The following is a 23,692-nucleotide window of genomic DNA, read 5'->3' on the forward strand; positions in this document are numbered from 1 at the left end:
AACCAGCTGGGCATCTATGAAGTTGTGGGTAGCCCCACTGTCAACTAAGACCGACACTCGCTGTCCTTGTATAGTGCCTCTAATCCTCAATGTCAAGAATTTGGGAACCCCACATAAAGAAGCAAGGACTCCCCCGGATGGGGCAAAGGATGCCCCTCCTTGTGGAGGTGGTGGTGGTGGTCCCCTCTTTGTCGAACTCTCACCATCTCCCACACCACACTCCTGCTCCAACTCATCCTCCTGGTCACTGTCTGAAAAGACCTCAATATAATGTGCTTTGCTAGCAGTGCATCGATGGCCTGGTGCCTAGGGCTCCCGGCAAGTGAAGCACAACTTCCTCCTCCTAAGGTCCTTTTGTGTCTCATCATCCAGTTGCCCCATCCCTGGGTGGTTCTTTGAGGTGGGGGTCTAGTGTCATGCCCCTTCTGTGGGAAAGGGGTTCGTGCAGGGAAAGGTGCTCTAGTCTTGGGGATGGCCCCTTGTAGATCTCTAGTGCACATAACTGCCTCCTACAGCGTGGAGGGTCTGTGTGACTTCACCAGTCCACGCAGGGGCTCAAGTAAGCCCTCAATGAAAGTATATACCCTCTGAGCCTCCAATAGGTCCGGGACCATCACTGAAACTCACAAAAACTCTGAAATATACTGCTCTAGGTTGCTTGTCTGGCGCAGTTGGGTCAGCTCCCTGAAATGGGCCTCTGGATCCCTCTAGTCAAAGTGTTCCACCACCCTCCTGGTGAAATCCTCATAAGAAGCCACATTGGCATGCCCAGGGTGGCCAAACCATGAAACCACCAGTCATGGGCTTCCCCCTCCATGTGCAGCGTGGCCATCTTGATGGCTTCCAGCTCTGTCATCCGGTTGAGCTAGAAATAGGTGTCCATCTTCTCAACCCAAGCCCTAGCAGTGCACTTGGCAATGCCATCGAATGTAGGGAAGTACATCCTCCCTATGGTCCTCTGCAACTCATAGCTCTGTGTGCCCTGTCCTCCATAGCCCTTGCTCTTCTCATTCTGCTTGAGCTTGCAGAAATCTCTGAAAGAGAGTGCTTCCCTGAAGTCTGCACCCATAGATTGCCACTCTCTAAAGTGTTCTCCCATCTGTGTGGGGTCTTCACCCCCTGCTAGTTCGATCTGTGCCACAGGTATGAAAGAGGGCAGTGTGGCTCGAGTTGGCCCACTAGTTGATGGGGGTTGTGCTGCTGGTGAAGGGTGATCGAACTGCTTGGAGGCTCCAGAAGTTTCCCCAAATAAAAATCCTCTAGGGGTGGTTCTCTCTGATACCATTGTAATGTTCCTAAACATGAATATAAGCGATATACCAAGCATGCAAACAATCCAGCAATAAGAAAAACGAAATAGACATTAAGTACCCATGGAAACACTGGAAATAGAGAACTGTTGAGCCATTTTATTAGTTCTTCAGGAGAAAATACAATAATAAAATAGAATGGTGCACCTGGGTTTGTCTCAATGGACAAGCATGACAAACCCAGGTGAACAAATGTTGAACTGAAGGTTGCTCCAACTACTGCACCAAATTGCACTACGCTGCCTAGAAAACTGCATTTTTTTTTTGACTTCAAAGGGTTGGAATCACTGCTTCCCGTTCTCAGAAAAGTATGATATTTCAACGCTTTGCTCCTTGGCCTAAAGCTAGAAAAAACCACAAAGGAATTGAGTTGGTTCAGACTTCTGAAATTCGACCCCCAAGGAGCCCAACCTCAGCTGCAACTGCAAAACTCGGCCTGTTGGATTGAGGTTGTAAATCCTCCTGAAAAGTGCCCCAAAACTCTGAGATGATCCCTCCTACAAATCTCCTTACTTCCCGGATGAGTTTCCAGGTTGTAGCTCTTGCCCTCAAGACCCACGAAATTGTTGAACTGGCCCTTTGTGCTGTCTCCCAAGCCTGGAATTCGAACTGCTGGGTTGTTGGCTTCTTTGGCTCCAAAACTCTCACTGAATGTTGGCCCAATACTGTCCTTCAGGTTCCTTGGCTCCTCCGGCAATTGGCTGACCCAAGGTGGCTCTATCTCCCTCTGTGTGTTCTCACTGCTGGCCCAGAAATATGCACTCCCTAAAAATAATTGAGTGACGATGTTGTAGATACTCCCCGGAACTCCTGAAAATGCTATGGAACTGTCTTCCTAAGGTGGCACTTGAAGTCCCCTGAAGGTAAGGTTGAATCTCCCGCTTGAGAGATTCATGGCTGAACAATCAATTGATTATGCTAAGCAATTTGAGCAAACTGTCAAGTAAATACAATGCACAAAGATGAATGAATGACCAAGTGAGAGCCTCCTCCTCCTTATGACTTCGTGGGCCTTCCTTGCCTCATGTGGGCCCCTCCAATCAGCTATTTGAATTCCCTCCAAGCCATTCGAATGGCCTAGTTCAAATTCCCATGTGGGTGGCCCACACCTTCCACTAGCAATCTAATTTAGCCGAAATTTCTCCCAAGTCCCTAAGTCGAAACTGTTGGGTCATTTTTCTTGGCAAAAATGTGCAAAATTGTGCAGAGGTAAACTTGTTACAAATGTATTTGGGAAGGTGCATGGCAATCCTCCCCTCCCAAATGTTGCTTTACCTCAAGCAACTTCAGATCTGGGTGCTCCAAAATGTGGTCACCCTCCCAGGTGGCATCCTCATCCAGTAAGTTGATCAGGGAAAAATGTGCAAAATTGTGTAGAGATAAACCTATTACAAATGTATTTGTGAAGGGACATGACATTGAGACTATTAATTCCATGTTTTTGTGTTAATTTGTCTCACATAATTTGCTCAAGTAACATTAGTGCACTTTGTAATTAGAATTGGATCTATTGAGACAGTATATTAGTGCCTTAATCAATCACAAAACCACTGCGACACACGAATAATTAAATCATATTAGTCTTCTACTTGATTGAGTTCAATAACTCGCGAACCTGTTGTGATTGACACATCATGACCAAGTTAACTGCAAAGCTTCAACACAAATCACATTCCTAACCAATCTTCTCATAGTTTGAAGGATGCACATGACCACGTTCCTGATCCTAAACCTGGCACAAATCATATTTAGACTAAGTACACAAGGAACTAGGAAGCATAACTTCCATTTCAGATATACAATGTTGCTTATGAGGGGACTACCTAACAAGAGTAACAAAGTTTGAAGATATAACCGCAAGATATTGTCAATCCCAGATAGTTGAATAAAGGGAAACACCACCTTCAAATTCAAATTGTCACCATACTTAGATATACATCTAGTATTCAACATGAATTAGATTAAGTTCTATGAGCTCTCAATGGTAGAAGTGATGTAGACGTCTGATAAACTTGTCACGTAGCAGACATAACACACGAAATAGATAAACCTTTTGATGAAGAAACCATGTTATAGGAGGAGAATCAGATTAAACACAACAGAAATTATACCAAGCAGGGTAACAAGGATGATGCTGATAGTTACCTTGAAGCAACAAGTAATTTACAGAAGACCAAGCCCAAAAGGGGTCGCCACGTTTGAAGAAATCATCCTTGGCTAAGATTGAAGCAACCATTTAGTTGACCACTCATCTATCTGATGAGTCTACAAGACTGATAAGCCAATTCATTTTAGTAATGATAAATACCAATGCGGATAGTTGAATTGTCATCGAATATAACATGGTACCTTTAATCCAAGAAAAGTGGGGCTTGGAAGCAAAGATAGATAAGAGTTTCTAAGGAACTAGAAGCTAGAAAGGAGGTAAAGTAACTTTGATTTCACACAAATATAGATCGTATGGTTCCTCTAAGAAACCAAGAGATGGTAGTTAAGGAAGAAAACCTCACAAAATCTACATATTCTTGTATGGTGAAATGTATAGTAGTTGTTCTTGTCTTCGGCAGAACTCATAACTTTGTTTTTGCATACGAAAATGAATATCATGAATTATGATTGGAGCACAGTAATAATAAAGACACATACAATGGCTTAATGTTTGAGAGTTGTGATAAAAGAGCAGAATCCATATTCGCCAACAAGAGCCAGATCATGCAACTGAGACTACATTGTTTAATATATGAATTTAGTAACCATTCAAATTTCAAGATGAAGTATAGTTACACTAGATCGGAATAGGAATGCAAACAAATTATCCAAATAAGTTTAATCCAAGCATATCACAAAATCCAATAACACCAGCATAGATTCATCTTAACTCTGGATCTAATGAGTGCCAAGAGGGATCAAATCTCTTTTCACTTTAAAAGAGGTTTCATCCCTCTCAGCGTTTGGTAGATCTGGAGTTAAGATGGAACTAGGCTGACTTAATTATTAATAATTATTAATTTTATTATTTTATTTTATTTTTTAATTTTGTTTTTGTTTTTATTATTATTTTTATGTAATTTAACTGAGTCAAAATGTTTTAATTAATAATTTTAATTACTAGTTTTAATTTTTATTTAATTTAATTTAATTTTTATTTTTATGTAATTTGACCAAGTCAAAATGTTTTCATAACATAACAGGACATGAAATTACAACATCTCTTCCATACTGGGCTGGAGAGTGGCTCTAGGCACATTGATCAAACCCAAAAGGTTACTTTTAATGAGTATTCACATATTACAGAAATTGTCCTTGATGGGACAGATGTAGCTGAAGGATCAACATCATATAGTTGAGTAATAGATTGTTTAAATGTCCCCATTAATATCATACAATTCAAGATAAAGAGCTGAAATAGATGAGAACAAATTGTGAAAATCAATGTGTCTAATTAGTACAATTAAATCCCAGAGTATGGGTTTGCTGAATTTGCTGCTGGTACACCCATACCAGAGCCATGGTCACTGGCAATTTCTGCTTCTGTTGGACCATTACATGTGACAGAAGTGCCATTGTTAACCTGATCTTGAAGTACAAGTTCATCTATTTTCCGAAATTGCCAGGGCCAACGTGTATTATAGAGAAACTGTCGAAGATCAAACCGGTTGTCCTCAGGAGAATAACTCTGTAATCAAATGCAATTTATGAAAACATAAGTGAGATCTCAACTCTCTTCATAAATTAGACTCGTCCTTTTATGTTAACCAATAGCCATACATAAAGGTAGACAACAGACAATAGATAAACTAACACATCTTTAAACTGTTGATACAGGGCATCCAATTTCTAGGTTTGACCTTGATTTCTATCAAATTTCTTTTCAACTGAGACTGGTTAAACATGCATACATTGAAGAAAACAAATTAATAACATCTGGAGAGAAATCTAGAAGCAGCTCAATCCTGTTTAAACATGCATACATTGAAGAAAACAAATTAATAACATCTGGAGAGAAATCTGGAAGCAGCACAATCCTGTACAACTTGCAGAGAAGACAGCAACTGCAAAGTAAATGCGAACTTCTTGTAACTTATAAAGGAATTTCCCATGTCAAAAGCAAAACTGACAACTACAGAAATATAGTTAATGTATTGTACCTCAGCATGGTATGAAGGTGTCAAGGTTGTCATCTTATGCCGATTCACAGAGTAATATCGGAAAAAATCTTTGACTTTTACTGCAACTTCTGCTGGAGTCAAACGGCCACACCATCTATGACAAAGGTGCTGGAAAGAATCAACCAAAACACAATGCTAATGAATCCTTTACCTGAGATGATTCAGTAGAGTAAAAGCATTATAACAGTTGACCAGGATTAAGATAAACCTGAAACATTGACACGGGACCACAACGGAAAATTTTGCGAAGCCTCCCATACATTGATAGTTCCTCATAAGTCATGCCCATATCTGCTTCATCCAACTGACATAAGATATGGCATCAGAAACATGAAACATAAGAATCAATGTTAGATATTGCAGTATATAGATTTCCTTAAACGTTACCCTAAAATAATTGACAAACATGTTACCGGGAATAAATGAAGCATTACAACTACAAGCTTATATGTTGTGTCTATTGGAATAAAAATTGAGTAGAGCGAAAAATATGCCATTCGGACTACTCAAAGAATATAGCTAAATTGCCAAAAAAACAAACTCACATCTAGAACAGAGGCACAAAAAGTTCAGAGCGGAATCCTCATGTGCCAATAAGAAAGTGGGCTGAGAGTTTCGTACAACTGGTAACATGCTTTGAATATCCATTACTATCAATGACAGTTTAAGTATTGTAATTGGTATTTTGGGAACTTTTCAAGCTTACCATTCTCTCATGTATCTTTTATAAAATGCTATGTTGCATGGGTTCCCGAACCCGGGGGTGGGGTTCTTGAACCCGTCCCGGGTTCTCGTCCCCAAGTACCGGATTTGGGTTCGGGTGCTTCTGAGAAGAACCCATAAGAACGGGGTTCTTCATTAAAAAAAATTGGGTTCTTTTGTCTTGACGGGTACGGAGAACCCTGATGATGGGTACTTGGAACCCCAAAATCATGTTCTTTTGGGTTCTTTGGGGTTCATTTTAGCTTTTATATTTTATTTTTTAATTAATTTAATGGGCTTTCTTGACCTCTACTGGTCAACTTCCCATGCAGTACACCCTCTTTTCTTGACAGAAAGGGGTAGCACCTGAACGACGTGTCCATGCCAGCCTACAGTCATCAGCAGCTTGATCATTTCAATTGTAAACCCAGTCTGCATGTATGAATTGTAAATAATCTAAGCAGATCAGAGTCATGTATGTAAAATTCCCTAGGTGGACCTAACTTTCTATGATAATCTATGTCCCGAAAGGTTTTTCGTCTCACCGATCCATGGATCGGCAGAGTTTTCCTTCAAACCTGACCACAAAGCCGGGATGGATTTTGTCATTAGAACTTTAGGAGAATCCTAGTGTGTTAATATGCTAGATTATAGTTGTGTCGCAGAACTGGGTGATTTATGAGGGTCTGTGTTAAGTGGGCTTGTCCCCTTGAGATGTAAGTTGTAAAAGTCATGATGTAATGTGTCTTGAGGGTCGAAAAATGTTTTAAATCCCCTCGTGAGTCCTAAGTCCTAGGTCCTGGGTGATGTTTCCAAAGGTTTAGTTCGATGATCCATTTAAAAAATGAAATAAAATAATAAAATAAATAAAAAATTTAAAAATTTAAAAAAATGAAATAAATAAAAAATAATAAAAAAAAAATTTAAAAATTTAAAAATTTAAAAAATAATAATAAAATTTAAAAAATTTAAAAAAATGAAATAAATAAAAAATAATAAAAAAAAATTTAAAAATTTAAAAATAATAAATAATAAGAAATTTTAAAAATTTAAAAAATAATAATAAAAAATTAATTGAATAAATCGACGGATGAGATCAAGAGATGTCTTGATCTTCATCAACGGTCGAGATCATTTCTACATGGATCATTCGAACTAGCCGTTGGGATCATTTCCTTTATATAGGGTCTTAGCTGGTCATTTCAGATTCATTGGATCTGTGAGTCAGATACTGAAGAAGCTCTCTTGTAAATCTGTTTCTGGTTAATAAAGGAAGACTTTGGGGTCCATATCTTGCTGGTGTTACTCTCTTGGAATGCTGTGAGATCATTTCATTTTCTGCATATGTTATTTTCAGCCATTAATAATAGCTTTTCGTAGAGTATTGTGAGCACAGGTATCTTGTTCACTTGCTGGGGTTTGGGTGCTGTTAGGGGTTCTGAAGTAATGGCAGGTATCTCCATTACTGTTTGAGATCTAGCAGCATTTTTGCCCTCTTTGTTGACGGTTGTTTTGAGCTGTGCAGAAAGCATTTTCTGAAGGAAATTTGTGGGCGTTCGGGGAAGTTCTCGGCTGAACCAGCCAACTCCCGCAAGCATTTTTTGCTGAGCCCAGTTGGATTTGATCCTGGGTTTATCATTCGGTTTATTTTTCTAAGTTTGCATGAGAGATTTTCTGAAGTTCTTCACAGTGACGATCTGAAATTTCTGTTCTTTAAAATGTTTTCCGTGCTTATTGCTGAATCTGGCTGTTAAGGGGCCAAATCTGTAAATTAATTAGCTGATCTAGGGTTTTAATTTTTGCTTTATGCAGTTTTTTATTTGGGTTTAGGGTTTTTTTTTGGTTTCATTTTAGCACATTCATCTTTTCGATGTTTTTTTTTAATCGCTGGATATCGTTTTGGTCATGTGATTTAGCTGATGATAGATGGTTGCTGTCCATGGTCCATGTTCCTATATCATTTAACAAGTAATCGTTTCTACATCAATCTCTTAAGGCACTGGTCTGCTCAATTAATCAAATCCATCGCGTCCTTTTTATAGCGTATCTCGTGTCTCCCAAACAACTGGTCGACAATTGGTCTCATCATCTCACAGGGACTACCCCCCTTAGCTGCGGGAGACAGGCTTAAACGGAGGGACCGGGGATCAGAGTGACAGCCCCCGGTCTGAGCGTTGTCGTGTCAATCCGCGCGACAACATTTTTTGGCGTCGTTGCCGGGGACTTTGTTTTCTCGGCATTTCATCATCTTTTCATCATTCATCGTTCATCTGTCTATCATTCGTTTGAGCCGGCAACGACAACATTTTTTGGCTTCGTTGCCGGGGACACTTTGTCCTCGGTGTTTCAAACGACAAATCATTTTTCTCATTTCTTATCTCTTCATCTGGCCCGGCAACGCCAACATTTTTTGGCGCCGTTGCCGGGGACAGAGTTTTTTCTGTTCCTGGAGTTTCATCGACATTCATCTTCTCATCTTTCTCATCTCTCATTTGAGCTGGCAGATTCGACCTTTGGGGTTATCATTTCGATCTTTCATTGCCTTGCTTTTTGTCACATCATCAGTATCTCTTCGGTGTGTTTCTTGTTTGGGTGGCGACTCCATTTTCTCATTTTTTCCCAGACAAGAGGCCTCCCGCATATCTGCTTGTGATTCCTTTTTGGATCTTAGAATCAGATTTATTGTTCAAGTGGCGACTCCACTCCTTTCATCTTTTGATTTTCTTGAGCATAGATCTAGTTCTATCATCCATCTCATCCCTTATTATTCATCATGGATTATTCATGTAAACCTTGTCGTTTTACTCACCGTCTCCATGATTTTCCGGAGGAGGCCCTTCCTGAATTACCTATTTTTTCAGATGGTGATCCAATCGCTGCTAAAAGGCATATTGACTTGTTTATTCGCATCATGACCATATATTGCAGACCCCATCAGTTTAATCATGGCGATATCAAAATGTGTCTATTTGTCCTTTCTTTAGAAGATGATGCTTTGAATTGGTTTAACAGTTTTCCTAAGGAATCTTTCACTTCTTTGAAAGACATTATCACTGCTTTTGAGGATAGATATGGTTATTCGGACAGCTTGCCTTCTGCCTCTAAGATTGTGCAACAGAATGAAAGTAATTTGATAGGAGGTCCAGCTGAAAGATCCCAAGACGATTCATCATGTCAGAATGTATCATCCACCGGAAATATTGCAGATCAAGTTCATGATAGTGAAAAATCAGGGACAAATGACAATGAAAAAGAAGAGCAAAAACAAATTATACAAGACCTAATGATGCTGGTGAGAAATATGGAAATCAATCAAACTAATTATGTCAATGATGTGAAAACTTTATGTGCCCATCTGGAAAAACGTAACAGGGAGATTGAGGTCACGCAAAGTCACCATGCTAAAGAAATTGAGGCCATAAAAACTAATTACGAAACAGAAATTAGAATCATGCAAAGCAGGTGGTCAGTCTTAGAGGAAAATATGGTGACCATGAAAGCTGATCGTGATAAGGAAATTGACTCTATGCAAAACAAGTTATTAACTATGGATGAGGAAATGACTATCATGACGTTCAATCATAATAATCAAGTGGCTGACATGCAAGCGAATCATAAAGAAGAAATAAGTTTTATGCAGCATTGCTTGATGGACATAAAGGAAAAGAATGTTAAAGTAATAAAAGACATGCAAGAACACCATGCCAGACAAATCAGTGATACAAAGGTTGAACACTCTAGTCAGATGGATGCCATTAAAATACAAGTTCAAAGGTTTCAGCAACTGGCAGAGGATAAGAGAAACCAACAAACATCAACAGATCAGGAGTCTTCTCATTTGCTGCAACAAGATTCATCTTATTATTGGGAGGTTGTTGATTCGATTGAAAGATGGTTGATTGAGGGTGATCCAGACAGACTTAAGAATGATAAAGATCAGATGCAAGATGAAGAAAGACATAGCACGCATATCTTACATACTTCATCTGATAGCTTTGAAACAAAAAGTACCAGGTCATCAGTAATTCAACCAGCCAGAAAGAAAAAGCGCAAGAGAAAGAAAATAAGAAGAAGATTTGACTCATTAGATGGCCGCGAGCAGCTTGATTTTCGGATAGAAAAGAGTCCTACCATATGCAAAATGGGACATGGCACATCCGACAAGCAGCCGACAGATTTGCCTGAAAGCAGGCAAATGCTCAGTATGCACTATATTGAACACATCTGATGCCGTAGGGCATCCTTTGTATCGTATTTCTAACCCTACTCCTTGTTTTTTCCGCATTTTCGTTTCTGCTTTAGATAGTTAATAAATGAAGAGCTTGTATCTTTATTGTGCTTAATGTATATGATGATTTTGGATGGACGCTACTTATTTTTGTGTTGTATGGATGCAGATTCTGGATTCTCACATTCCTGCAAGCAGCAACGTGTCCCCAAGTAGAGCCAGATGTTGACCTCTACTGGTCAACTTCCCATGCAGTACACCCTCTTTTCTTGGCAGAAAGGGGTAGCACCTGAACGACGTGTCCATGCCAGCCTACAGTCATCAGCAGCTTGATCATTTCAATTGTAAACCCAGTCTGCATGTATGAATTGTAAATAAACTAAGCAGATCAGAGTCATGTATGTAAAATTGCCTAGGTGGACCTAACTTTCTATGATAATCTATGTCCCGGAAGGTTTTTCGTCTCACCGATCCATGGATCGGCAGAGTTTTCCTTCAAACCTGACCCCAAAGCCGGGATGGATTTTGTTATTAGAACTTTAGGAGAATCCTAGTGTGTTAATATGCTAGATTATAGTTGTGTCGCAGAACTGGGTGATTTATGAGGGTCTGTGTTAAGTGGGCTTGTCCCCTTGAGATGTAAGTTGTAAAAGTCATGATGTAATGTGTCTTGAGGGTCGAAAAATGTTTTAAATCCCCTCGTGAGTCCTAAGTCCTAGGTCCTGGGTGATGTTTCCAAAGGTTTAGTTCGATGATCCATTTAAAAAATGAAATAAAATAATAAAATAAATAAAAAATTTAAAAATTTAAAAATTTAAAAAAATGAAATAAATAAAAAATAATAAAAAAAAACTTTAAAAATTTAAAAAATAATAATAAAATAATAAATAATAAAAAAATTTAAAAAATTTAAAAAAATGAAATAAATAAAAAATAATAAAAAAAAATTTAAAAATTTTAAAAATAATAAATAATAAGAAATTTTAAAAATTTAAAAAATAATAATAAAAAATTAATTGAATAAATCGACAGATGAGATCAAGAGATGTCTTGATCTTCATCAACGGTCGAGATCATTTCTACATGGATCATTCGAACTAGCCGTTGGGATCATTTCCTTTATATAGGGTCTTAGCTGGTCATTTCAGATTCATTGGATCTGTGAGTCAGATACTGAAGAAGCTCTCTTGTAAATCTGTTTCTGGTTAATAAAGGAAGACTTTGGGGTCCATATCTTGCTGGTGTTACTCTCTTGGAATGCTGTGAGATCATTTCATTTTCTGCATATGTTATTTTCAGCCATTAATAATAGCTTTTCGTAGAGTATTGTGAGCACAGGTATCTTGTTCACTTGCTGGGGTTTGGGTGCTGTTAGGGTTTCTGAAGTAATGGCAGGTATCTCCATTACTGTTTGAGATCTAGCAACATTTTTGCCCTCTTTGTTGACGGTTGTTTTGAGCTGTGCAGAAAGCATTTTCTGAAGGAAATTTGTGGGCGTTCGGGGAAGTTCTCGGCTGAACCAGCCAACTCCCGCAAGCATTTTTTGCTGAGCCCAGTTGGATTTGATCCTGGGTTTATCATTCGGTTTATTTTTCTAAGTTTGCATGAGAGATTTTCTGAAGTTCTTCACAGTGACGATCTGAAATTTCTGTTCTTTAAAATGTTTTCCGTGCTTATTGCTGAATCTGGCTGTTAAGGGGCCAAATCTGTAAATTAATTAGCTGATCTAGGGTTTTAATTTTTGCTTTATGCAGTTTTTTATTTGGGTTTAGGGCTTTTTTTTGGTTTCATTTTAGCACATTCATCTTTTCGAAGTTTTTTTTTAATCGCTGGATATCGTTTTGGTCATGTGATTTAGCTGATGATAGATGGTTGCTGTCCATGGTCCATGTTCCTATATCATTTAACAAGTAATCGTTTCTACATCAATCTCTTAAGGCACTGGTCTGCTCAATTAATCAAATCCATCGCGTCCTTTTTATAGCGTATCTCGTGTCTCCCAACCAACTGGTCGACAGTTGGTCTCATCATCTCACAGGGACTACCCCCCTTAGCCGCGGGAGTCAGGCTTAAACGGAGGGACCGGGGATCAGAGTGATAGCCCCCGGTCTGAGCGTTGTCGTGTCAATCCGCGCGACAACAGGCTTCTCCTAATATTCTGGGTAGCTAGTTCTTCATCTTGCGAGAGGAATTGGAGTAATTATGCCTTTATCCATTTAGTAAAAAGAAATATGTTGGGCTCAAAGAAGGCAGAGAACTTAGTGTACGTTCATAGCACTCTTCGTCTCATATCTCGAAAAGACCCTGGATACGAAGGTCCTTTCAAGAGATGGGACCAATACAAAAACGATGCTATGTGTGTGGACGAGGAGATACAACCAGATGGCCTTATTGAGCTACCTCTAATTGCTATGGATGGGCAAGAGCCTCAAGATGAGAGTCATCCCTACCGGGAGAGCATGCTAACTGAAGATTTGAGTAATGTTGATGACATCGCTTGAGGAAGCCATTGTTCACCATTAGATATTTTTATTTTAGTATTTTAAAATTTCCCAGTTCTTGATTGGAGATGCCAGACAAATTTTGAATGTAGTATGACAATGGACATATATCATGATTCTTATTAATATGTAAACTCCAATTTGCACTTGATATCAAACTAGAAATTTTGAAATTTCATTGTGAATGTTGAATGTTCAATGATGTGCATGTTTAAATATTTAAAGTTTAAATCATAAATATTTTAGTTTTCTTGTTTAAGTTGAAAAATATACAAATTCATATATATTATAATTTATAAAATATAATATTTATATTATATATATATATATATATATATATATATATATATATATACCCCCGACAAACCCACGCACCCTGTTTCGAAAAATAACGTACCCGTCCCTACACCCGTGTCCGTCCCTGAACCCACGTTTCTTGGCAACATAGATAAAATGTTTTACTTGGTTCCAAAAGAAAACTAAAGTGGGACACTGAACAGTCATAGTAGAATACCAACATTTCTCTTGAAACAGTGACTGAATGCTCCTTAGTGTTTTTCATTTGAATTAAATATTTTCAATCAGTCCCAATAGAGAGTAATCTTGCTTTGATTATGCATCAACAATTTCTCAACTTGAATCAGGTCAAATGGACTAAACCAATCCAATTTTGAATGCTAAAAAGAAAACATTCTCATTGTTGATTTTCTAGGATACCTGCTAGAATTAGGTTTTTCTTCACCTGATAACTACTTCAATGATCAATTAAACATTAGATTTCACATAGCATTAAATTCCATATCATTTAGGCAGTTATACAAAAGAAAAACATCAACTAATAAACATGAAAGAGCAATAAAGTAACCATGCATCAATAAGACAAGAGACAAAAATTAGGCACACAGCCAAGGCAAAACCCACAACAGGAAAATCCAGAAAAGTTCTTCCGTATGAGAGAGAGAGTTTCCAGATTCATCTATACATCATAAATAAACATAACAGAATAATAACCAAACCAATAAGCAAAATCATGATGAAATGCCCTCTCAAAAACTATGTTCCTGAAATTTCGGCCCTTTCTAGAATTTCGGCCTCCTAAAATTTCGGCCCTCCTGTAATTTCGTTGGGTTAGAGATATGTGTGACAAAATTGTATGTTTATATGAGGAGAAATGATCTATATATATCCTTCAAGTGGGGTTGAATGGGTGCCTCTTAAGTGTTGAGAAATCTAGGATAGCTAGATTAGGTGATTTCTCTTACTTTGATAACTGTTTGTGATGTAGTTTTACTTAACTTGATTAGCTTCTTCTTTCACTTGATTATTATTAATGCTTTTATCATCAAACATCTACCAAACAATGAAAGAACAATGAGACAAGAGAACACAAGATATAGGCTATCATCCAGGGCCAAAACCTCTCCTCTTGAGAGGAAAACCCACAAGGAATTTTCTCTTCTTATAGAACTTCAAATGACGAATTCCAAGACCTATGACCCTTGAACAAGACTCCTTCAAGACCAAGTCAAACTTCTCTTCTTCTTACAAAGTCAAACCAAGTCAATCTTGCCTTGTAGTAGCGGTACTTCGTCCTTCAACCTAGACTTCGGACCTGCAACCTTGGATTGCAATTTTGAACTGCAATTCTCGGCTACTGCAAAAACCCTAGTTTCTGCATGTGTGAGAGAAAGCAGTGTTTTTCACCCTTCTATCTTCTTCGCTTGGACAGTGGCTTCTTCTTCTTCAGCAACTCGGCTTGCAAGATGGCTTCTCTTACACTTGTTCTCGGCCTCCTATTGTGACTGCAATAACTCGGTCTTTGCTGCAACACATAATATCTAGACTTCTTCCTATGTGTGAGGAATTTCAGCCCTAAAACAATCTTAAAAATTCGGATTCTTCCTTCTTAAAGTCTTCTCTTCCTTTGCTGGTTTTAGGTCACCTTTCCTTGCTTTGATCAAAATTTTTGATGCTTGATTGATGGATACTTGAATGAAGCTGAATGCTCTTATATATAGGCCTCCTTGAGTGCTTTAATAGGCTAAATTGTCCCTCTACGTAGGCCGACTTGCTCCTTTTGAAGGCCGACTTGTTGGTAGCACTATGACAAGGTCTTGGAGGGTCTTTGACTCTAACTTTGACTCAAATAAATTTTCTTTACAATATATAACATGCTCAAAAGGGTCTTCCATACATGACAATGACTCAATTGACTTGTACACTCAATGACAAGCCCTAGGAGCACTCAATGGGTGCTTGACTTATCAAAATAAATTTCCTTGAACATGAAACCCATGCCTCAAGAAGGACAATAATAAATTCATTTTTCTCTTTACATCAAATACTAAAATCATGATTACATGTGTCATTATGACACTCGAACCTAGTTACATATTTCAACATTAAGGGCCCAACCGACCAAATAAAGTTTGAGGCAAATTTTAAATTTGAAATTTATTTCTTTTCAAGATGAAAATACCGACCATGGCTATCATTCCCTATTCCATTCACCTCTTTATCACATGCCACCACCATTTGAAAGATGTACCTTGGACATACCATCCCCTCTAAAGGTAGAAACCACCTAATAAGGTACTTGGTTAACCCCCTTCAGAGCTTGGAGACATTAGCACATGCCAAAGCCCACTATGGAAGGGCATGCCATTATGAAGTGTCCACTTGTTGTCCATGGTTTGTAAGCTCTTTTACCTGGTCACTTTAAATGACTTGTTGTGCTAGAATGCTAGGGGACGCATTGGATCTTATGCAGGATTGCAGATGGTTTCCATTGTTTGATTGGTCTCCCTATACGGGGGTCCTAACTCTCCAGAGGGCTACATTGGCACATGTAGGCTATGTGTAGAGAGCAATGGGCCTCCATAGCAATAGACAACACTCCATGGATCCCAAGAGATGGTCATAGATTGCTTGAGATTCACCTATTGGACGAAGAAAATGCATCTAGTTCATCAAGCCTAGTCGGCCCCACAGTTGTACCATGTACTTGGCAGATAACCCAAGTCTTGTATGTTGATGTGGCATCAATTATATTATCATTTGAGCTCTTACAGATGGTCTACAGGCATCTTCGATCTTCTTGGAGACCCATGAGGTTATTAGGGTACCCCCACACCCACTGGGAGCACCATAGGTTTATTATTTGGAGAACAAGGAGCCACCCCCTTGTCCATCACTTTTGAGAGTCCTATTCATCAGTATGGCACTTATGGACTTCATCGGGCCTATTGGAGGGATTTGTCACCAAAAGTTAGTTATTTTGCACTTTATTTCATTTTAGGGGCTAATGTAGGTCTAATTAGGTAATTCGAACTCTTAAGAAGTGTATAAATAGGAGTGATGTGAATTCATTTTGAATCATCACTTGGATTGGATCATTCTCTCTCTTGAGATTTTCGCTATTCCTTCTTGGTGGACGAAATTGGAGTATGGATGAATTTTGATGTTTGGATTACATTTTATTGTTTTGGAGCTTCTTGATTGGAAAATCTATTGATGGCTGGATATATTCTCTTACATGTAAGTACAAACTTAATGCTATTTTGTAGAGCTGAGGCTTCTGTGATCCATAACAAGTTTCCGAGAGATTTTTCAGCGAAAATCTCATGAGAAACCATTTGTGACGCGTTTCGAACCAACCAGTGTGGTTCATCGTCAGGACAAGTTGAAGAAACAGGTCCAGCTTAGCAAGTTAAATAGACAGAGCAGAGCCTCCAACGGCTAAAAAGACCAACAACTACTTTTGACTAGGTACCGGGAACAAAACCCTTTTTAATAATTTAAGGGAAAAAGTTACCCTAGGGGGACCAATCCCTTAAAATAAAAATAATTTAAAGATAATAGTTAGTTAAAAATATTAATAAATAATTAAAATATTATGTAGAAATTAATTCATGATAATAGTTAGTTAAAAATAAATAATTAAAAATTATATTTAAGGGATAATAGTTAGTAAAAAATAAATAATTTTATGATAATAGTTAGTTTTTTTTTTTTTTTTTTTTCTGGGGAAAAAATCAAAACTTTTTATTAAGAGCGATAAAAAGTTTTACAAGCGATTGAATCATATGCCACCACATCTGGCTCAGGAGACTGCTGTTCTGCTCAACCTTTAAGGAGCTGTTCTGCTGTTCTGTTGGACACGAAACCTTTACATTCAACCTCCCAACGGAGGTGCAAAAGCAACCATGTAGCATATATGCGAAACAAAAACTGGGGTCTCCTTCAACAGAAGGAAAACAACCCCAAAAAACAAAAAATATATATGTCTTAAAGCCCGTGAGCAGTTCCAAAACGGAGAGAAATTTAAATAAAGTCTGTTTGCTATGTTTTTAAATATGCTGCTACTGATAACAAGAACTAAAGAAAACAAAGCTGGAAAATACATAAATATACATATAATATATAATGCCGCTACAAAACTGCTGTCAAAATAAAGCTGGAGGTCAGATGTCAAAGAGACTGTGCATAAGGAGGCATATTTGATATGACTGAATGCCCCTGTCTGATCTCTTCTATGGTCCAGCTGCCCATATCCTGTTGTACACCAGCTTTAGATAGCTGGTCTGCTTCTTCATTCTTGTCCCTGTAAATGTGGCAGATAGAAAAAATATTAAAAGATGCCTTTAATAAAGAGATTTCTTCCACAAGAGTCCTCAAAATCTGATTATGACAAGATGCTTTTCCATTGACCCAATTTATGACATTTAGAGAGTCCCCAAAAATCTGTATCGTGTTTATGTTTCTGTGAAGAAGCCAGCATAATAGGTAGCGAAGAGCTGATAATTCCGCATAGTTATTAGTGCCAGAACCCAGCCCAACAGAAGCTTTTAGTGAGTGATCAGGATCGATATGTATGCACAGGCCAGCTCCCGCCCTGTTATTTTGTGAAGCCCCATCAAAAAAACCCCAAGGGATGCCTTCCTGAATGTTGATTTGTTTTTGCTTTTGCTTAGGATCTTTTTGCTCAGGGGGCGGTAATGCAGAGTAAATGGCCGCTATGTTAGTGGCAATGACGAAAGAGGGAATGTCCTTGTCTTGAAAAATGCTTTTATTCCTGGCAAGCCATATTCCCCAGCAGAATATGAGAGGCAGGTTTCTCAGGTTTCCATCAGGAAAGTCTTGCCACCATTTTCTCCAAGCTGACTCCAAAGAATCGAGACCCCACCTAGCATTTATCTTGAGCAGCGTAGTGACCTCCTCCCAGATCTGTCTTGTGAAAGCACAAGATATGAAAAGGTGGTTTATGGATTCATCATCTGACTTGCACAGTGGACATCTACCAGGCCCAACTAAGAATCTTGCCTGTAGAATTTCCCAAGTTGGGACCTTCCTTTTTAAGATACACCATAGAAAAACTCTGGCCTTTGCTGGGCTTTTGAGTTTCCACAAATTTTTGGCCCACCAATCCGGAATGCCCCAGCCTTTCTTTCCCATCAAGAAAAGGTATCCATCTTTAGGCGAGTAATCCCCTGTTTTACTCTGGGCCCAAAGCAAGCAGTCAGGTTCATCTTTTATCCTGACATTTGAACGTTGAAGTTCTTTTATGAAAACCTCCCACTCAGCCTTCCACCTGACATTTATTCCCAAATCGACATCATCCTTCCAAGCCTGTCCCCAAATAGTAGACTGTCCAACCTTCTCCACCTGATTTAGTGATGTAATACCTTTACTGTCCAGATGTCTGAGAAGTCCAGGTGATAGAGCATAGTCTTCATTGCATCCTACCCAAGGATCTCTGCCAATCCTGACAAGTCTACCATCACCAACTTTCCAAGCTAGGCCTTGTTCAATCACTGAGAAAGCTTCCACCGTGGCCTTCCATATGGCAGAAACATTTTTTATCTTCTTGTTTTGACTCCGAATCCAGTCTTCCAAAGGGATGGGGTCAATGTATTTCCTTTTTACCACTCTTGTCCATAAGTTTTCCAGAGTTATTAGCCTCCATCCAGATTTAGCAGCTAAAGAGAGGCTGAAGTCTGGAAGTCTTTTAATGCCCCATCCTCCCCATTCTTTTGGTCTGGCCACTTTGTCCCAAGCCACCCAAGGTAACACTGAGGACTCCTTTGTGCCAGCCCATAGAAATCTACAGCATATTTTCCTGATTTTCTCCAGCACTCCTTTGGGAATCCATGTCAGGGCGGCCCAGTATACCGGAATAGCTAGAAGAACTGATTTAATAAGAGTCAGCCTCCCAGCTCTGGATAACCATCTGAAGCTCCAATGTGATATTCTAGCTTCAATCTTGGCTATGAGCCAGTTCCAATCCTCTTTTTTGTAGCCAACAGGCTTTAACCAGAATCCCAAATATTTGAAAGGAGTATCCAGGGGCTGAATAGGGAATGGAAATAAATTAGCCAGACTGTTCCTTTCCCTTCTTTCAAAATCTGCCACACAAGCTTGGGACTTTCTTGAGTTAATCTGCATTCCAGTAGCTTTAAGGAAGAGATCAAAAATGCATTTTAATTCCTTTAGTTCATCAGGGGAGCCATTAGTGAAAATCAAAATATCATCAACAAAAAGGAGGTGTGTGATGAAGAGATTGATTGCTACCTCTATACCCTTTACCTTTTCCGTCCTTCTGGCTTTATGAATTAGTCTGCTTAGTCCTTCTGCCACAAGAAGGAACAGAAGGGGTGATAAAGGGCACCCTTGCCTTAATCCCCTCTGATTGTTGAAGAAAGAGGAGGCCGCATCGTTAACCAGAACTGCAAAACTGACATTTGTGATGCACCCCATGATCCAGCTAACAAAAGAATAGTTGAAGCCGAGATGTGTAAGCAGCATCCGCAAATAGAGCCAACTGATCCGGTCATATGCTTTGGATAAATCAATTTTGAGCACAGCTCCCTTCTTTTTCTTCATCCTGATACTATGAATAACCTCCTGGGCAACCCCAATGGCTTCATGAATTTGTCTTCCATCCAGGAATCCAAATTGTTCCATCGATATGTTTCGAGATAGAATTGGAGCTAATCTGAGAGCAATAACCTTTGCAATAATCTTGTAGATGCAGTTACACAAGGATATTGGCCTGAAGTCTTCGAAGCTTTCCGGATCATCCTTCTTCGGAATAAGAGCTATAAAAGTTGAGTTGAAGGGTCTATAGACTGCTCCTTTCTGTCTCGACTCTTCAACTACTTCAGTTATTTCTGTTCCCAATTGATCAAAAAAATGGAGGAACAGCTCTATTGTCCAGCCATCTGGGCCTGGGCTCTTGTCCTTGCCCATGAGCTTCATAGCTGCTTCAACCTCCTCCTTTGAGACCGGGGAGGACAGAGCTTCTGTTTCATCTTCCTCAATGAACCTAGGAAAGCTTTGTGCCATGATAATAGTTAGTTAAAAATAAATAATTAAAAATTATATTTAAGGCTAAAAAAAAATAAAAATAAAAAATAAAAAAAAATTACCCTAGGGGACCAATCCCTTAAAATAAAATAAATAAATAATTTAATGATAATATTTAGTTAAAAATTATTAATAAATAAATAATTTTTTTTAAATAAAATAAATAATTAAAAATAGTAAGTTAAATTAGATTAGAGGAATTAAAAACAGGACTATTTTTATATAAATGAATATAAAAGAAAGAGAAGGTATGAATGAAAAATAATATAAGTCAACTAAAAAAATAAAAAAATAAAAATAAATAAATAAATAAATAAATAGGAATAAATAAATAAATCAAAATCAAATAAACTAAACTAAAATAATAAAAATAAAATAAAATAAAATAAATAAATAAATAAATAAAAAACAATAATAATAATAATAATAAATAAATAAATCAAAATCAAATAAAAAAAAAGGACGACTAGGACGAGAGTGCTGGGACCCAACACCGACTATTATTAAAAAGGAGGGTAACTTTTTCCCTTAAATTATTAAAAAGGGTTTTGTTCCCGGTACCTAGTCAAAAGTAGTTGTTGGTCTTTTTAGCCGTTGGAGGCTCTGCTCTGTCTATTTAACTTGCTAAGTTGGATTTGTTTCTTCAACTTGTCCCGACGATGAACCACACTGGTTGGTTCGAAACGCGTCACAAATGGTTTCTCATGTGATTTTCGCTGAAAAATCTCTCGCAAACTTAACGCTATTTTATTTTACTTTGTCACATGCATTGATAATGAGATTTTCATTATTTTAGGGCTAATTGTTGCATTTATTGTTGGATTGTGGAATTACATTTCTAATTAGCATATCTCTAATGTATGGGCAATGTATGTTGAACAAATTTTCCTAGAGATCGAATTCATCTTGATTTGCAAAAGAGGTATAAACGCTTTATGGTCACTTTCCTTCTTTTCCCTAATACCAAATGAAGTTGTCCTCAGAGGCTCCTTGAGTTAGAAACAAAATCCATTCTCATTATTCATCTTGACTCCATATCCCCAAAGTAAATAGGCACTACTCCACCTTAAGGTGATCACTCTAAAACCATTTTTCTTCACCTTTTCCTCCTCTCTAGATCTAGCCACATTGGGTCACCCAGGGCATCATTTTCCTGACTAAATACCCATAGAAAAATTTCGATCTCCTGGACTCTCCTACGTTGGTTTGTCCTCAAGCTCTCCTCCAAATTTGAAGAAATTCTGACATTGGGATTGTGATATATCCCAAGCACTAGCCCTAAGATCAAACTTTCCCTTGGGTTTCCCTGAGCTAGCACCTCATAGGATCATTTTGGCACCTTTAAGTGAAAATTCTTTCTTTGATCCTCTTCCCCTCCTCGCTTAGGTTAAAATCATCATTGGTTGCTAAACTCCCTCCTCTTAACCTAGGTTGGGCCACTTGGTCCCATGTGGTCTCATTTATCATCAAAGTCAATTCTTCAAAGACAACTTGGGTATCCAAGTTTTGCAAGGATTTTAGGGATTGGGGAGCTTCTTCACAAGTCATACTCCTTTAACCTAGCCCTTAAATCCTTACCTACTTCTCCTAGAAAGCCTTGTACCTTGCTTAGGAAGCAAGCAAGCCCCACTCTTGACTCCCTTCTAGGAATGGATCATTGAGGTCACTTCAATTCCATTGTTGATCTATCCTTCACAAGTGACTCTCTATACACCGGGTCTCCTCCCATCAGTGAAAGTCCGTAAAGAGTAGGGAGGCTTAGTTGAGCTGATAGTGGGCTAAGTCTCCATCATTGCTGTTGATCTAGCAGTTGCCCCTTTAGGATTCCCTTTTAGGTCCCCTGCTAGCTTGAGTGGTAACATTTCTAGCGTCGTTGTCGGGGAGGAAGCAGGTCTACCTCCCTAGTGAATCATTGAGGAATTGATTCATTGATGACAATTTATTATTCCTCTGGCGACTTCACTCATTGTCCAAACCCCTAGTTTGCTTGAAGGCGACAATATTCCTCCTTTAACTAGGGTTGCTGCAAAAAGGAAGAAACGAACTCCTTCACCTGTTGGAACTGCCCTTCTCTTGAGTTTGAAAAGGTCAGTAATCCCACCACAAAGATGGCATCTAGTTCCACCACTGACAAACCCAAGATGGCAAAAACTGAAAGACATTTGGTTAGTGTATTTTCTCCTTTGAAACTGAGTGATGACCCCAAGGCATTACCTGAGAAATACAACCAATGGTTACCCAAGTTCAAAGGAGATGCTACCACAAGTGCCTGTGACTTTGTTGAGGAATTCTATTGGCACATGTCCCCTAGAATGATATTTGATGAAGATAGGCTCATGATGCTCTTTGCTTTATCACTTGAGGGACAAGCTAGAGAATGGTACCTTAGTCTTCCCCCAAGATGCATTGAAGATTCTGATGAATTTAAGGATCTATTCATGAAAAGATGGTCGTGTAATGCCCAAGAGACCTTCAACATTGAGAAGTTTTATCAAATAGCAAGGGAGAGGGAAGACATCCGAAAATTCATTCAAAAGTTTGATAGGGTGGTTCGTGATATCCCTGATCACCTAAAACCCTTCAATGCCAACATCCTCAACAAATTTGTCAAAACTATAGGGGGTCACCTAACATATGCCTTAAGAGACAAAAAACCCTCCACATTGGTCGAAGCTAAGGAAATAACAATGCAAGTTGAGGAAAACCTATGTATCTCGAGAATGGATGCCAATGACCTCCCTAAAGCCAAAACTGAGGCCAAGAAGGAGAAATCTAAAGATTAGCATGAAGAAACCCTTCTTGCTATCCTAAAAAAGATGGAAAAGCTTAGCGAAGAGGTCCACTCACGGGATAGGATCATGATGAACAAAATCACTGCATTAGCAAAAGCCTAAAAGTCTAGCTACATTCATAGGGGAAAACATTTTTCTAAAAAGCAAAATGAAGAAGATAAGCCAAGCTCATCTCAAGTCCCCAACACTTTGGCTCCAACCCATGCAGTGGAGCAAGACTCATCTTCCGAGGATGAGCAAAGTGAGAGTGACGAGAGTGACAATGATGAAATAGACGAGCAGGACAATCTTATTGAATCTGATGTATTCAACATTTTGCTGGGAGGTTCATACACTCATCCCCCCATTAATGAAGTCACACCAAAGATGAGAAAGAGGAACCTATTCTTAATGTTGATGCTAGAAGTGGGAGATTCAAAGGGGTGCAATATTCACGAAGGGATAATAATAAGGAACCCGCAACCTCCAAGGAACCTAACAAAGATGACCCTCCTCCTAAGCAAGCCCCTCCTAAGGAAGTTCCTTCTAAAGACCCTCCTGAGAAGGAAGCCCTTTCTAAGGATCCTCCTAAAAAGGATTCCCAAGCTAAAGCCGAGCCTAAAAAGGGTTCCAAAAAAGGAAATAC

The 23,692-nt window shown here is 38.7% G+C and overlaps 1 protein-coding gene across 1 annotated transcript in view; it reads right to left on the bottom strand.

The window, feature by feature from the left end:
• Positions 1-4,556: 4,556 nt before the first annotated feature.
• LOC149139874 (glutamine-dependent NAD(+) synthetase-like) overlaps positions 4,557-23,692 on the bottom strand; it is a 414,988-nt gene continuing 395,852 nt past the window's right edge. Inside the window, exons 11-13 of the mRNA XM_089448306.1 lie at positions 5,688-5,783; positions 5,459-5,587; positions 4,557-4,986 (exon numbers count right to left, since the gene is read on the bottom strand). Coding sequence (XP_089304432.1) covers positions 4,762-4,986; positions 5,459-5,587; positions 5,688-5,783 — 450 coding nt within the window. The 3' untranslated portion in view covers positions 4,557-4,761. The remainder of the gene's footprint in view (positions 4,987-5,458; positions 5,588-5,687; positions 5,784-23,692) is intronic.

This window comes from Pinus tabuliformis, chromosome X (assembly GCF_031772625.1).
Source record: "Pinus tabuliformis cultivar Carrire ecotype Pingquan chromosome X, CPIR1, whole genome shotgun sequence".
NCBI lineage: Eukaryota > Viridiplantae > Streptophyta > Pinopsida > Pinales > Pinaceae > Pinus > Pinus tabuliformis.